Source organism: Crinia signifera, chromosome 3, assembly GCF_055691185.1.
Source record: "Crinia signifera chromosome 3, ASM5569118v1, whole genome shotgun sequence".
NCBI classification, from domain to species: Eukaryota; Metazoa; Chordata; class Amphibia; order Anura; family Myobatrachidae; genus Crinia; species Crinia signifera.
In genome coordinates this window covers 282,474,801-282,492,420 of record NC_139219.1, presented here as the reverse complement: position 1 = coordinate 282,492,420, position 17,620 = coordinate 282,474,801, and the positions used below count along the sequence as shown (strand labels likewise).

At 44.0% G+C, this 17,620-nt stretch overlaps 1 protein-coding gene across 5 annotated transcripts in view; it reads left to right on the top strand.

Moving 5' to 3' along the window:
• Nucleotides 1-15,369, top strand: part of LOC146064602 (period circadian protein homolog 2-like) — a 74,974-nt gene extending 59,605 nt beyond the window's left edge. For 4 of the 5 annotated variants that reach the window (XM_083178296.1, XM_083178297.1, XM_083178295.1 and 1 more), the window contains 6 exons: nt 546-761; nt 1,588-2,384; nt 2,480-2,651; nt 3,219-3,393; nt 4,582-4,732; nt 13,511-15,369. In XM_083178296.1, the coding sequence (XP_083034422.1) occupies nt 546-761; nt 1,588-2,384; nt 2,480-2,651; nt 3,219-3,393; nt 4,582-4,732; nt 13,511-13,609 (1,610 nt within the window). In that variant the 3' untranslated portion in view covers nt 13,610-15,369. The remainder of the gene's footprint in view (nt 1-545; nt 762-1,587; nt 2,385-2,479; nt 2,652-3,218; nt 3,394-4,581; nt 4,733-13,510) is intronic. The other variant, XM_083178298.1, reaches the window with a different exon arrangement.
• The last annotated feature ends 2,251 nt before the right edge of the window (nt 15,370-17,620 follow it).

Below are 17,620 nucleotides of genomic sequence, written 5' to 3'. Positions count from 1 at the left end.
AACGCTATGACCTCTATATTGTGGATATTATCTTTCTGCATTCTAATGGCCCCGCCCAGCGTTTCTATGGGCACGCCCATTGTTTTTGTGGGCACGCCCATGAAACGCTGCACAGGCCCGTCAGAGCGCTCCCTGCCTGTCACTCGGGGTTATTTTGGTTCACTTTCTGACAAATTCCTTCTTAGATGGACAAAACCATGTGCACTGCAGGTGGGGCAGATGTAACTTGTGCAGAGAGAATTAGATTTGGGTGGGGTTTTACTTCAAAGTGCAGTGTAAAAATAAAACGTATTTACCCTGCACAGAAACAAAATAACTCACCCAAATCTAATTCTCTCTGCACATTTTACATCTGCCCCACCTGCTAATTTGGACCACAGCATGCAAAAATCAATGAAAAATCAAATTGTCTGGAATGAATGCTTTCCTAATCAGTAGAATGCTTAATTCATGTTTACGGTCCATTCTGAAATGAAGGGCGTTTTCCTTGTTAATATGGATGGATGTGTTTCATAAGCTCTTATCTTACTCTTTTTGCTGCTTAGAATTGGAGTTGGGGCCCTCACATTCTGCTGATGTTCCGCCACTTCTGCCAGGAAACACAGAGAAGGCGCCATATAAACAGCTGGGGCTAACCAAGAAAGTGCTGGTGGCTCACACTCACAGAGAGGAGAATGATTTCCTCAATGGCTTCATGGATGTGAAGAGACTTAGCGCCTTCCAGACGAGGTGCAGCAGCTACATGCATGAAAGGCTGGGAGGTGAGCAATCAGAGATCTGACAATGGGGCAAGATGCTGGTTAGCTGCTGGATAGTGGTGTGATCATAGTGGTTCTGGATGATGCTGGTAAGATAAGATTAACGTGTAGCTGAGAGAGGTTATTGGACAAGGACATTATTGTTGGAAGTACAAGTGTATTTGGTGTTGTCACTTTGGCCCTTATTCTGATCGGTGCGGATATTCCCGCATGCGGACGGACCGCCGATGTTGATCGTCTGCGCATGTGCAGAGGTCACTCTGCGCATGTGCAGGCGATTTCGCCGCACGGATTCTTTATACGCCGCACAGGGGGCGTAGAGGGGCGTGAGGGGCTACTTAGCCTCATTACCCTATGCATACGCCCCGCGTTTCATGGGCGTTCCCATGCAAACGCGGGGCGTATGCATGGTAATGAGGCCGTGACGCGTGGGTACGGGGCGGGCATCTGACATCGCCGGATGTCAGCTGCCCGCCCCCGTACATGATTTCACACGGACAAGTGTCCGTGTGGTCTTGTGTTGCGGGACCTGGTGGAGCATGCGGCCCTGCATTCGATGTTCGGCGACCATCGAATGCAGGGGCAGCTCCCAAGACGGAGGAGGCGTATCCCTGTCCAATTTCATGCGGATCGCCACATATCCGCGTACGGACGGCAGGTGGCGATCCGTATGGAAGGCGGGGATTCGCCTGCACGGTTGCGGCCGCATATTCTGATCGGGCCGCACCGATCAGAATAAGGCCCTTTGTTGGAATGATTATTGGCTGAGTGTGACTTGTACAGATCATTAAATCGTTATTTAAAACTAAAGGTTTCCTTTTGCTTACAGCCCTGCGACCACATGGCCCACAGGGTGCAGATCCTACTACAAGACGAAGCCTGAAGACTCGGAAGCCTAAAGTGAAACGTGTTCGGACAGAATCGTGGGACAGCAGCAGCTCGGGCATACCACAGCCCCATCGCTATCCTCTTACTGGGCTCAATACCACTGCATGGTCCCAGTCTGAGAACTCACACGCTAGTTATCCTCCACTGCCATATCCTGTGTTGCCTGCATTTCCTTTACCCGTTTTCCCTTCTCCCCAAATCCTGGTGCCAAATGAAACCTCTAATGGTACCCCCTCAAACATGCAGCCTTTCCATACCGCTCTCATATCACCCATGGTAGCACTTGTTCTACCTAATTATATGTATCCCCCTACTCTTCCACCACCTGCTTATCCTGTGGCAGCACCCCAACATCCCTTTCCAGTTCAGCCTCCATTATACGCTATACAGCCGACCTTCACTGCTTCAGACCCAACATTCTCTGCTCCTCAGCCTCCTTTCCCTATTGTACAGCCTTCCTTTCCTGTTCCACAGACTGTAGCTCCTCAGTCTGTGCAACCATATCCATATACAATGCCACAGAGTGAACTAAAGCCTAAGGAAGGAATCTCTCGCTCCTCCACTCCGCAACATCCTCTGTCACCCCCTCTGTTCCAGTCTCGCTGCAGCTCGCCTCTACAGCTCAACCTGTTGCAGTTGGAAGAGACACTAAAGGCTGAGCGTTCTGAGGGAGGCCCAGGTGTGGGAGGTGCTGTGAACATTACATCGATGTCTCAACCCTGTGAAGATCCCGAGCTGGTAGGTATAGTACTTTATGATTTACCATTCATATGGAGTGTTTAATATATGCGCCACTCATGCTAATGTGCACCTTCCCCCTTCATATCTCACAGACAGAATCCCCTGCAGATGACCATACTAGTGATGCTGTTTCCACTGGCAGTGACTTTATGGATCTATTACTGCAAGAAGACGCATCTTCTGGAACCTGTTCAGTATCTTCTGCAGTTTCAGAATCCCTGACCTCGGGGTTCCGCACAAATGGTACATCTGGGAGTCTGACAGGTAGGTCCATCATAGCACTAGGGAAAGTGTTCTACTATAAACTAATGGCCCCCATAAATCAGACTGCCCATAGTACCACCGATCCCCATCGGCAATCGATGACTGTCGGGGAAAGTAAACCTATTAAGAATGCTGGATTTGCTGTTCCCAAACATTTTTGGTTGGGAACAAGGAATCAAGACATGTTTATTATTCCCTGTTCCCTGACCCAGCCATTGGGGAACAATACGTTGCACCAATACATCTGTAATGTATGGTGGCCTTACCTAATCTCTGGTAGTATCACTAAAGGTGCCCATACACTACAGCGATTTTTTCTGGCGATTCTTACTGATCCAGTACGCACTCCCACGGATCTTTAGTTGCATCTTCCAATCTTCCTTGTTGCAGGGAAGATCAGACGATACAGCTAAAGAACTGTGGGACTTGGGTGTCCGATTGTGCTCGGGGATTGTGGTGCATGAAATCTACTGATCTAGATCTTATTTTTTTTACACATCTTTCTAGTATGTGGACACCTTTAGAGTGTCATCTTCATTCATATTTTTTTCTTTTTATATGCTATAGGGAGTAGTCAGACAAGCCACAGCAGCAAGTACTTTGGCAGTGTTGACTCTTCAGAGAACAATAAAAAAAAGGAGACTGGGGAGACTGTTATGAATTATGTCCTTCAAGACCCCATGTGGCTTCTGGCTGCCAACTCAGACGAGAATGTCATGATGACCTACCAAATATCATTACGGTGAGCATAGGAGGATTAATGCAGGCAAAATAGAGCTATGTATGCTTCAGTGAGGATCTGCGGGAGTGAGATCCTCACTATAACAGTAGCTACCAAAGCTTATCTGCTGGCCTTTACTTTCTTTACATTTTACATTTGAGATTTTCCACTAACACTAGTATATGATCAATTACCTTAAGAATGGGAGTCTTGTGTTGTCTCTGGAGTTTCTGGGGATCTTTCTGCACAATAATGTGTCATTGGGCCTTATTTTGGTTCATTCTTTCTGACAAAATCCTTCTTAGATGGGCAAAACCATGTGCACTGCAGGTGGGGCAGGTGTTACTTGTGCAGAGAGAATTAGATTTGGTTGGGGTTTTACTTCAAAGTGAGATCTATATTGCAGTGTAAAAATAAAGCAGTCAGTATTTTCCCTGCACAGAAACAAAATTACTCACCCAAATCTAATTCTCTCTGCACATGTTACATCTGCCCCCCCTGCAGTGCACATGGTTTTGTCCATCTAAGAAGGATTTTGTCAGAAAGAATGAACCAAAATAAGGCCCATTAAGACTTGTAGGTTGCTAATTATAGGTTCTGTACTAAAATGAATTGCATTCTATAACAGTATGTGAAAATGAATCCTATTATACGGGAATGCAAGAGCTGTAAGAATACAAAATAGATATACCAGTTATGCTGCTTTCACATTGCCAAAACTTTAAGACCCAGTATTTTAAAAACGTATTTAAACCGGGTCTGAGCCACTTTAAACCCCTTTCACACTGCAGTAAATACCAGGTCTCAAGCAGGTTTGCAGTGTGAAAGCAGTGGAGAACAGGACAGACAGTAGCACTGAGACAGTACAGTGCATATTTATTGAGCGGGCCTGCTCATTACATATGTGCATATGTAATGAGCGGGTCCATTCATTAATTATGCACTTCGCTCCATGAGTCCTAAATACCGGTTCAGAGCTGTTCACACTGCATAAAAAAGGCTCTGAACTGTGTAGGACTCTGCTTTTTACCCGTTTGCAAATACCGGTTATTTGTAACCGGTAAATACAGACTGGTGCTTTCACACTACAGCTCTAACTGTTTTAAAAGGCTAAAAAATTGTGAAATGGGTATTAAATATCCTGAAATATGCTTGTGTATAGATGATGTATGTGAACATATACTATGTTTCTATCGTGTTCATTATCAGGGATGTGGATGCGGTTCTCAGAGAGGATTGTGATCGACTGAAATCCATGCAGAAGTTTCAGCCTCGCTTCACAGATGATCAGTGGAAAGAACTTGGCGAGATTCATTCTTGGATACAGAGAGGGGGACTTCCAGGGACCATTGAGGTGCCAGTGAGTATATGGAGTTCCTTAACCCAGTGGTTCCTAAACTTTTGTCCTCCATGCACCCTAACCATCCAGGTTTTCATATATCCATGGCACGATACAGAGGATTAAATTGATTGAGGTACTTATTTAGTCACCTGTGGCCAAGCATGAATATACTTAAAACCTGGACTACTAGGGTGCCTTGAAAACCAAGTTTGCGAACCTCTGGTTTCACCTGCTTACTTAGTTCTTAGCCTTCTTTCATGTCCATTCTCCTTTGTTTAATGCAGGGGTTTTCAAACTCAATCTTCAGAACCCTAAGCAGGTCATGTTTTTCAGGTTTCCTGACAGGTGCCCAGTTGTAGTCATTATAACAGTGGTGTATTATACCTATGGGCTATAGGACTGCCCCTTCCAGTAAACTCTGCCAGCTCAGTTCAGTGATTGTAATCCCTAATGGTCAGTCAGATACTACGGGCAGCCCAGGGGGGAGGTGTTTACACCACGTGTGACTTCCAGATCTGCTAAAGAGAGGGCTTACTGTGGGAATCCACTTCCTGCCTTTCCTGTAGCCCACTGCGGCTTCATTGGGCTGCAGCTGATGCAGTCCATAGAAGCCTGTGTTTTGCACATGTGCTGTTGGCCTGACGCTTGTTTGCATTTACGGCAACTGGCAGATCCATTGCGCAGGTGTCTGGACCTGGGGCAGCATCAGCCACCCTACCTTGGGCATGTAAATGTAGCTGTTGGTCATTACTCACCATCTGTTGCAATGCTCCTGTCGCAGGGCCAAGTAAACTGCACCCTGCAGCTCAATCGGTGGGTTGGCCACTCCTGGAAAACAGGGGGGGGGCGGCATGCCTATTTCCATGCCAGACACCCCCTGGCCCTCCCTGTTAACAGCTTTACCTGTCAATCAGGCAGAGGTGTTCGCTGTTCTGTGCAAATGCCGGACAGCGTTACTGGGCATAATTGTACAGACTTTGGGCCTTATTCTGATCCGGAGGAAGTGACCATATTTGCATGAAGTTGTGGAAGATTAATATAGTACCTTTATGCTAATGTGAGACTTCCTTTATCATTAATAATAATAATTCTTGCACCAGCCATCTAAGTGCAGAATGGCATGGAATTTTTAGCCATTCACCCATAAGACTCTCACGACACAAATCTCTTCCAAGAAGCAGCCCAGTTCCTGTACATTGGGTTGCTCTGGCAGAGATCCAACTGATTTCAACTTAGCAATAGATACACAACTGTTCGTTACAAAGACTAAATATAGTATAAACGGCACTATAATGGAAACTACTGAGAAAGAGAGGGATCTAGGTGTCACTATTTCAGGGGACTTAAAAGCAGATAGGCAATGTAACAAAGCAATGAAGAAGGCAAGTCAGATGCTTGGTTGCATAGGGAGAGGTATCAGCAGTAGAAAGAAAGAAGTAATAATGTCACTGTATAGGTCATTGGCAGGGCCGTAACTAGGGGGGGGGCTAGGGGGTCACCCGCACCGGGCGCTGGGTGGGGGGGGGGGGTGCTGACTGAGGCTTGTTATGGTAGATGAATGATCCTCCTACTTTACATGACACCACCGCAGGCCGTTGGGTCCCTCCTCCGTGATGTGTGACGATGTGGGTGTGACATCATCATGCAGTCACCACCCGTATCACATCGAAAGGTGGAGGAGCGACTGTGCACTGCAGCAGCACGACTCATAGCGGAGGGACAGCCGGCGCCTAAAGAGCCCGGGCGGGATCGTCCAGCATCCCACTACAACTACTACAGTACCAGTTCAGCATGGCACCACCAGGCTGCAAGCCTCCGCACCATCGACAGGACACAGAGGGCATGGCGGCGGCGGGACACAGCAGCGGGCCCGGCCGGCAGACACTGACTGCAATGAAGTTACACTGTGCACGGTGACAGCACAGTTACATGGGCGGCGGTGCTGCACAGCACCTCCAGAACAGACTGCACATCCGAGCACACAGGTGAAGGCAGCGGGATTCGGGACACAGAACAGAGAAGCAGGCTGGCGGCAGACACAGTTACATGGTGACACTGCACCACACCACCATATATATATATATATATATTTTTTTTGGGGGGGGGGGCACCAAATAAATGCCTTGCCCTGGGCGCCAGAAAACCTAGTTTCGGCCCTGTCATTGGTACGGCCTCATCTAGAGTACTGTGTGGGCCATATCTCCAGAAGGATATAAATACATTAGAGACTGTACAAAGAAGGGCAACTAAAATGGTGCATGGCCTACATCACAAAACAAACCAGGAAAGACTAAAAGATCTTAATATGTATAGTTTGGAGCAGAGAAGGGAAAGGGGGGACATGATAGAAACTTTTAAATATATCAAGGGCTTTAACAAGGTACAGGTGGGAGACATTCTTCACAGGAAGAGGAGCAACAGAACACGAGGACATGCACTGAAACTAGAGGGAGGAAGATTCAGGGGAAATGTGAGGAAGAATTTTTTCACAGAAAGAGTAGTAGATAAGTGGAATAGTCTCCCAACAGAGGTGGTAGACGCAAATACAGTAGTACAATTTAAACATGCTTGGGATAAGCATATTGATATCCTTACAAAAAAATAAGGATCAAATATGGTTTGAGGTAACATGTTTAAAAAAGGGGCAGACAAGATGGGCCAAGTGGTTCTTATCTGCCGTCAAATTCTATGTTTCTATGTTACATTCACTTCTATGCATGTGCTCTATGGTAAAAGTCTCTGTTTGCGTCCATAAAGAGAAGCACCACTCTGCAGTCTGAGTATAAAGTAAGATTCCTCGTGGACTCCAGCCTGAATGTAAACAAAGTTCTGCTACTTTAATTTGGTAATCGGATTGTCCTGGTAGTTTCTATAATTGGCTAAAGGATAAATCCTGTTCTGAAAATAGCAGAGTCTGTCCAGGACAGGGACAGACTGTGGGAAGTCACCTGGGTGTGCAAGATGCTTGTCAGTCTGTTCACATACCTGTGACAGGTGGTGATTGTCTTATCATACCTGTGACAGGTGGTGATTGTCTTATAAGTGACCCTGTAACCAGTACATGAAGGTATTAGAAGCTGTACGGTTATTACTGAGGTTTATGTTAGGGGTCTGTAAATATCTGAATTAGGCTTTAATATATACTGTGACTAGCTTACTTTTACTCCAAAAAAACTTGCAATCGCAGCGTGTTATCAAACTAGCAGAGCCTAGTCTTCTATGCTCAGCACTGATCATCACTGTATAGAGCAGTGTTTTTCAACCACTGTGCCGTTGCACACTAGTGTGCCTTGAGCTGTTCTCAAGTGTGCACCCAGATCAAGAGATGCCCAAACGAGTTTTACAGCCACCATCAGTTCAACTGTTATTTACTGGTTTCTTCTTTTCATGTAAAGGGCCAATGTATTTTATTTGTGTTACCTGTGGGGACCAGTGTGATTGTTTTTTATATGGGGGCCAATAGGTTTGTTTTTTACCTGTGGGGGCCAATGTGTTTTGCCCTGTGGGGATCTCATGGTGTGCCTTGGCAATTTTAAAATCTTATCTAGTGTGCCGCAAGGTAAAAAGGTTGAAAATCACTGGTATAGAGGCATGGGAGAGGGGACCCCAGCACAGGCATACAGGATATATGACCAGCCCCAGCACAGGCATACAGGTCATATGACCAGGTAAAGGTGGAATTGCCTGTAGCAGTGCATTATTGCCATGTGTACTATAAAGAATATACTTTATGGTTAACATATCACTTTCAACTTAGTAGCTGGTTTTAAGACACTGGTGTTCCAGTAAATGGTTGATTTATTATATGATTGCTTACAATAGTGTGATTTCTGAACAGTATAAAAAATAAAGAGATGTAACCAAACATTGAAAAATATCACCAAAGGTAGAAGGGGGGGGGGGGATGGCCCAGTCAGTAGATAAAGGGTGCAAAAAACTTTTTTTTTTTAAGTATATAAGTAAAAGGAGAAAACAAAATGGAAAAATAATAAGACTTAAGAAGGAGAGTGATAAATTAATGGAGGGAGACAATGCAATAGCAGATCACTTAAATATTTTTGCTCAGTATTCCGTAGCAAGGAGAGGGAAAGGGGACAAAGTTAATTTGCAAGGACATTCATAAAAGTAAGTTAGATAAAAGTACATTTACAGATGAGAAGATTTCAACAGAACTCTCAAAACTGAATGTGGATAAATCAATAGGGCCAGATGGGATACATTCAAGAACACTAAAAGAGCTGTAAGGTGTGCTGGTAGCATCATTAATAGAATTATTCAAACAGTCGCTACATACAGGTGCAATTCCCGAGAACTGGAAAAGAGCAAATGTTACACCACTACACAAAAGTGGAAGGAAGGAAGATGCAAGTAACTAAAGACCAGTAAGTATATTGTCAGTAGTATAGAAAGAAATAGAAAAACTATTGAAAGCGTTGTGGACTAATTCAAGGGGGGCCATAGATGTAGCATATCTAGACACTGTCCAACATTGTAGAGTGCTAAATAAACTCAGAAGCGTGGGATTGGATCATAAAACATTTAAATGGATAAGAACCTGGTTGCAGGATAGGAAATAGACAGTTGTAATAAATGGATAGCATTCTATGAAAATAAATGTTACCAGTGGAGTACCCCAGGGCGCTGTACTTTGACCACTGCTCTTGAATATCTTTGTTGATGATATTGGAAGTGCTATTGAAGGAAACATTTGCCTTTTTTGGAGATTGCACAAAGATATGCAATATTTGTTTAACCTGGAAGCGATACAACAAATAATTTGAGGATCTAGGTAACTTGAGGAATGGTCAAGAACATGGTAACTGCAGTTTAATGCAAAAAAAAGAGCAAAATAATGCACTTGAGTTTTAAAAACCAAAAGGCTAGTTAAAGTTTTAAGGGTACTATAATGGAAACTACCTTTGAGTGCCAACATCGCTATGGGAGATGTGCAAAATATCCGCTCAAAATGCCAGGGCCGTAGTCAAGGAATATGAATCACTTTAGTTATTGCCAGCCAACTGATCTGAAGTTAAGTTTAGTTAAATATTGCCTGTGAGCGAGGCTGGCATTTTTAGCGGATATTATGCAAATTTCTCACCAGCAATGTTGGCACTAAAAGGGTTACCGTGACTTAAAGGCAGGTAAGCAATGTAACAAAGCAATGATAAAGCCAAGTCAGATGCTTGGTTGCATAGGGAGAGGAATCAGTAGTAGGAAAAAAGTGACGGCACAAAGAAGGGCAACTAAAATGGTGCACGGCCTCTAGCACAAATCTTACCCAGAGAGAGTAAAAGATCTTAACATGATAGTTTGGAGCGGAGAAGGGAAAGGGGAACATGGTAGAAACATTCAAATATACCAAAGGATTTAACAATATACAGGAGGGAAACATTATTTGGAGGACATGCACTGACACTGCCGGGAGGTAGGTTCAGCGGAAATGTAAGGAAAAATTGTCCATTGTCAGGAATAAAGTGCCTTGTACTGTACCCTCATTCTAAACTTCCATTTGTTGCTTTTTTGCAGCTTTCTTATGTTTTCGTATTGCCATCCTAGCCTAGTTTCAGTTATATTTGTGAAAGACATATTTATTTATTTTTAAAAACAATTTTATTAATTTTGTCAAAATAGGATATTACATTTTACATTTTTGTGGTTACATGTATAAACTTTTGTGAATAAATCATAATTATTTGGTACATGTATTCTGATCATTGCACGGACAGTTACATCATACATTATACATCATAGAGAAACTTCTCTGCATGTCACTTGTTCTATCTTCCCACTTTCCCGAGCAGTGACTCTCTAAAAGTGTATACATATCTCAGCAATATACTTCAAACGTCACCAAATATCCGGAGTATTATATACATCTAGTTTGTTAAAACATATCACTCACAATTATCTTATCTAACTCTAACACTAACTTCAGTCTGCCGCCTTGCTTGAAATTTGGGGCAGGGATATAGATGCCCAGAACTTCTCTTTTTCCCCTGATCTATTTCTCCCTGAGAGTATAGCTTAGAGTAAAATTCCCGAAGAATGTTAAGCATCTCCGTTCCTTTGTGTCCTGTCAGTCATCGGATTTTTCAAGGTTTTAATGAACGCAGAGGGTCTAGATCCTCTCATCGGGTTAGACAATAGGCGTCCATTTTTATTCCCATGTTTGTAGAACTGATAGTTAGCATTATTTATATATTTTAATGTCTGGGATTCCAACAAGGAATCAAATTGAGATTTGGCCTGCAAATATATCCTTTTTATGTGTTGGGGTAGGGGACGATTTGAAAACAGCATACGTAGTTGTTAGCAAATCTTGGGCTTTGATTATATCTGCCGATCTTTCTTTATGATGTTTATTGACAAAGGAAATTATTTCCCCTCTCAGCACTGCCTTAGCTGCCTGTCACATTAACAGGGTGTCTACACCATGGTCTTTGTTAGTATGTTGATACTCCATCCATTTAGCCTCCAGTGCATCTCTAAAAGTCTTGGAAGACACCAGATAGGAAGGGAACCGCCATTGGCGATGTGTCCCGACATCTAGGGCAGTTTCCAGTGTAATCCATATCATAGAAGGATCTGACAGACACATACTGTAGGTGCGATACCCACGTCAAGCAGATTGCCACAGAGGCCCACGGACAGGAGTATGTAATCAATTCGTGACAAAGTACCATGGGCAGCTGAGAGGTATTAATAATCTCTCTCCGTTGGATGTAACAGCCTCCAGCTATCAACCAGATGGAGTTAGGATGAAAACTCCCTAATACCCACTGAGGGTTGTTTCGTTTGTCTTTTAGGGTTAGATGATTTATCAAACGAGGGCATGGCCACTATATTAAAGTCCCGCCTATATTTAGACGCAAATCTGCATATGGGTACAGTTTCGATAGTAAGCTAGCAAAAACATTTTTAGAATAAGTATTGGGGGCGTATAAATTACATAGCACAAATTGCTCCCGATGTATGGAGATCTCCACCACCACAAAATGCCCCTCCGGGTCTATAATACATTTAGTGACTGTCGCTCCCAATGTATTACATGTTAAAATGGCCACCCCTCTAGCTTTAGAGGTAAAGAAGGCATATGCCTCAACTTTAAAACCTAAAACTCCCAATTTATCATGTTCTGTGTCAGTAAGGTGAGTTTCCTGATGCATTATCACATCTGCCTTTTGCTTCCTGAGATATAAGAGAAGCTTCTTCCTTTTAATTGGGGAATTGATCCCTCCTACCTTCCATGAGCAAAACTTTATACTAGACATATCACCTTTACCATGGGATAACCCTTATAAAGCACCCCACCAAGTCCTGAGTCATTTTGCAGCAGTGACGTAGGCGGCAGGCTCGGGGATGTTCAGGCAGCTCTGGGGGACTCGGGAGCACTCAGTCGCCCGGGTCCTCCCGAGCCGTTGCGAAACATCCCCGAGCCTGCCGCCTGTGTGATGATTGACAGGCGGCTGGGGCAGCGGCGGCTGGGGATTTTCGGCGTAATAACGCTGGAGTTAGGGGGAGGGGGCTCCTAATGGTCTGTGGTGGGTTTTGCTGGGGCAGGACAAACTGCCCTGGTAGGTTTGCCCTGCCCCAGCAAAACCAACTACTCAAGGGGTTAAAGGGCTTCAGGTAGTCCCATAATGCGCATGTTATTTCTCCTAGATCTGTTTTCTAGGTCGTCTATCTTGTTAAGCATGGCATGGTCAGACTTCTGTAACCCTGAGGTGTCTGCCTTAATGATCTAAACATCATGAAAGACTGTCCCTAATTGGGCTTCTGCTGTGCTGACTCTTTGTGTCAGCTGTGATAAATGGTCTTTCAGGTCCTCAATAGTTTGTTTAGGTAGCAGCCTGTTCCTGGAACATTGGGCCTATGGTTTCCTTTATAGCTGTAATCATGTCCTGATATGAGCTCTGTACAGGGGGGTAGAGGTCAGCGCCTCTCGGGGTTTCCGATTCGGGTACCTGTAGTGCGCCATGTGTCTGTTCTTGTGCTGGGGGAGCCGTGGCCGCCATCTTGGATTTTTGCTTCCCAGACTGAGTCCCCTTATTCTGCTGATTCTTCGGCATGGGACCAAAGAATCTCTCCATGCAGTGCTGCACCGATCCCCTGTGGCTTTAGGACGCCTCCCTGTCAGGTATACCGCTCTGCAGTGAGGTGAAGGGCGCCGTTTCCAGCCGCGCCTACGGAGCTCTAATAAGGTGCAGCTCCTCTCATGTGCATCGGAACTGGAAGTCCAAGACATACTTAATTTTAAGGCGATCACTTTTATATTAATACCATTTGTGCCAGTCTTCTCCTAATTATGTCCTGCATTCCAAACTAAGGATAAGAAAGAGGGTGTACTATGCTGAAAAAAGGGAGTGACCAACTTTTCTAAGGATTGATAGGGGGTGAGGCAATCCTTGTATTGTGGACCACAGGAAGTCGCACTTGTACTTGCTAGTCTGTAGTTAAACAAAAACTTAACATGTCTCTCGAACTCTGTGCTCAGGATTTCAAACATTTCCCAGGTCACCCGGCAGGTGCCCAGGTGTAGTTATAACTCACTGGCACATTTCAAAAGGTGGAGATAATAATAATTTTACTTATGTTTCTCTGAGGAGACCTGGAAAACATGAACTGTTTTGGGTGCTGGTGTACCTTTCAATTCTTTCCCAGTTCAATTATACATTTCATTGTCAGTTATTTTCCTATTGTTACTTCTGTTTTCCTAGGTTATAGTTTTATTGTTTATCTCATGTTTTTTATTACTTGTTCATTTTGATGAAAATAATGGAATTGATGTTTTCCCAGAGCTGCGTTTTTTGTAAGGAGAGAGGCTCAGAATGTGCAGAGTACGCAGAGACCATCCAGGAGCTGGAACTCATTGGGATCATGGAATCATATGATTGACGTTGCTGAAGATCTCCTCAGACTCTCTCAGACCAGCCTTCAGCAACACATTGGACTCCTTGTTATCAATGACAAACTAACTCATCTGCAAATCCTGTCTGTCAGCCCTTCCCAACACTGAATATGTGATATTCCACCATGTCTTGTCTGGACAGTAACAATCTAATATATTTCCTTCATATCCCAAGTACCGTTACTGTACAATTCCATGCCCACTGTGTCTGCATGATCCTTCAGAAACAGCAGCTGGAACTTGTGCCATTCATTTTTTTATTTTATTGCCAGCCTTGCCAGTGGGTAGAGATGTGGGTGACCACTTTACTATGGTTTATTTATAGTTTACTCAAAAAGAGTTTTTATAAATGTTCTCCTTCTCACACCAGCTAAAGTACTGGGTTATTGGTGTGGGAAATGGTACCTAACAGCCTAATATTTACACTTAGTTAGTAGAGGGCTACAGATCAAATACATAACACTACATTAGAGGACAAAGGGATTTTATAATTGTGCAACCCTTTATACAAAAGCTATTTTTCAAATGTTTCATAACTATAATATTTGTATATTTTTGAACCACATTTGAGCACTGTACACTTTTTGAGGCATTTACACTGGTTGTTTGTGTGACAGTTTGTTAGGGCAGATAGTTGTTTTCTGGGTCCCAATTCCCCTAGAGTCATTCTAGTATCTTAGAAGGTAGTTCTCTGTCTCCTTGCTGTCCTGACCCTCCCCGGCACTGGATGTAACGATGCCAAAAAAATATCAGATGTTATGGATGGAGTTCTTTGTACAGAATGAATCTGCCATCATTATCTACAGGTCATCCTGGTGACTGTACTGAGCTGGAGAAGAGGCGGAACTACCATTTCTGCAGCAGGTGCAGTGCACCGGGGCCCCTGCGGACTAAGGGGCCCACTGCTGCACCCGTTACCCTCTACCTGTCAGCCACTGTTTTTCCTTGTCACATGCTGCCTCTCCCTGTCACCCACTGCCATGTTACATATTATGAACTTGGATTGGGATTGGAGGAGGGGGGCCCAAATTATATTTTTGCACCTGGGCTCACCACCCACAAGTTCTGCCACTGAGCTGGAGCCTGCGACCTGTATCCTAGACTGTACCAAAGTTATGTGGGGGCTGATTGTTGCTCCATCCAACTGTTCACAGGATACCCGTTTGTGTGTATTTGGCATCACACCCCTGCTTAGGCTATGACATTGAGCTAAGACATTAATGGCTTCATGTGTGGGGGTTATTCTGTGATGAGACTGGATTTACATGCACATGGTTGCAGCACAGTTCCCTTTCACAGGAGTATACCTGCTAGAAATAACTCTTATGGGTATGGTCTGTGAATGGGAATGTGGTTCACGTGCTGCCTATGTAAACCCAGTGCGGTCATACATTGTTAGTGGACCAGCAGTGTAGCAGAAGCACTACAGTGTGTAAACATGGCTGAGGCAATATCCTTGCATAGACCAAATTTAAATTCCAGTTAATCATTGCATACACTGGGTGTCCTATATTGCGACCTCTTACACGTTGTGGAACGTCGGTAACACGGCTATCACTGGAATACAAATGGAGCTAACTTTGGCACTGCCCTGGACTATTTCACGAACATTGACTGTTACTTTCACATTGGGACCAAATCCTAGTCTGTTAATCTGTAATGTTGCGTTCTTGACCTTGTCACGTGTTGTTCACTCTAAGCTGATAACGCAAAAAATGTCAGTAAAAACAATTTATTTTTTAACATGGCTTATGAAGAGTTTGTGTGGTGGTTTGTATAACATCGTTGACTGTTGAATGGTTTTTTAAAATACTGGGGGGCATTTAGAAACTAGAAAAAAATCCGGTGCAATTTATTGCGTGTCTGCCTGACACAGTCTAATGTTCATGCAGATGCAATATAACTCTTGGGAGGCTTAAGGGGTTATTCAATTCTGAATCCGGCTGTCGGTTTCGACCTGTTCCGACTGTAACTTGAAAGTCTTGTAACGGCTACATTATTTTGGAAATAGCCACTAAATCGTTGAAATTCGACAATTAGTGACCATTTCTGACAATTTGGTTTTGACTTAAAAAAAAAAAAGCTGAATGATGTCAAAAACTGCAGCATTGAATAGGCGAGTGCTTCTATTTGCCACCGGACACTAAATGTCGAATTTGCGGCCAATTCCGGGAAATTAGTGCCCATTGCTGACAAAATGCAGCCATTTTTACACTCGACAGTCACAACATTGAGTACCCATTGTCGAATTACAGTCCAAATGGGTCAAAAACGGACGTGAATCTGACTGTCGGAAACGTCCTGACAGTCGGATTCAGGATTGAATACCCCCTAATGCTTTATATTGTTTGTATATAGTAATGCAGGACCTGTATAAAGTATGGAGCAAATGGTGATAATACAAGTGGTGATTTCCAAGTTTATCAAGACTCCATGGTATAAAAGACCCCTGGGCATCTATTAGAACATTAGTGGCAGCCATCAGTATGTTGTCCTACAAATGATATGTGGATTTTGCATTTGTGCTCTGAATGAGTTGATAATGTAGCACAGTGGAGTGAGTTCGTCCCAGTTGCCCGGAGGCCAGATAAATAGTGGTTGCCCCCCTCCACACAAACACACCATGTATGCATGTGTGTATGTATATATGTTATGTACATTATGTTTAAAATAAAGAAAGTGTGTCATCTATGGTCCTGCTAGGATGCGGAGTCAGCCACGGAAGCGATATTGACAGCTTTCAATTAACTGATTCAAACTTGCAGGGGAGGAGAAGTGCCCTCTTGAGAGCAGGAGCCCGGCGGGAGATAACTCCATTGCCTCCCAGAGTTATGCCTCTGATGTAGCAGCTCTCCTGCATTCTGCTTAATAAGCTCATGTCTGGCCGCTATACGGTCACTATGTCGACAAAGGGAAGTCCAACATGGATTGGGTTGACCACTGAATGTCAACATGTCTGAAGGTCAACATCGGTAAGGTCGACTGGGTCATTAGGTCGACACATGCATTAGGTCAACATGGGGAAGGTCGACATTTTTCACAGGCAGTATTTCATGCCCTACCATCCACTAGGGCGTGGAGGGGGAATAAAATAGTTTGCCAAGCGTAGCGAGCCACTGTACCCGAAGCATGGCCAGCGCAGTGGTGCACTTTTTTACTGTCCATGTTGACTGTCGACATTCCTGTAAAAACAAAAAAAACATGTTAACCTTTTTGAATGTTGACCTTCCCCAGGTCGACCTAATGGCGCCCTAGACCCATGTCAACCTTCAGTCATGTCAACCTTAGGTGGTCGACCTAATGACTGTCGAACTTCCTATTGTCTATCCTAGGATCCATAATCTGGCCAGTTCCTACATCCACAAGAAGAAGGTATATTTTCTGCAAAATATAATGATGTTGTCATGGTAACTTGGGAGAGTGTAAAAAAAAAACAGGCACAACTGGGGCAAAGGGTCCCTCTATGGGTGTCGTGGACAAAGTGCCGGCATTGCGGCGGTCGCGATTCCGGCGTCGGTATTTCCGACTGCCAGCATATTGATCGCATCCCGTTGCAAAATCTATTAAACTATTTTGCTGGGTCAGTAATTATCCCACCTGCTCCCACAGATAGAAATCCTCAAAACATGCGATTGTTGTAGCAACCAATCAGCCTTGAGGTAGCATTTATAAAGTATGTTCTATAAAATGTAGGAAAAAAGCTGATTGGTTGCTATGGACAACATCTTTACTGGTCGACTTCTGATCCTTATGTGTTTCGAAGTTCTGGTGTTCTGACGTTAGTCATGATGCTGACCACATCCCATATATAAAGGGCATTACGATGTGTGGAAGAATGTGTAAGTGGCATTATGTTGTGTGGCATAATGTGTAAGGGGCATTAGAGTGTGTTTTGCAGAATAAGTAAGGATCATTATAGTATGTGACATAATGTGTAAGGGGCTTTACAATGTGGTCATAATGTGTAAGGGGCATTATGGTGTGTGGCATAATGTGTC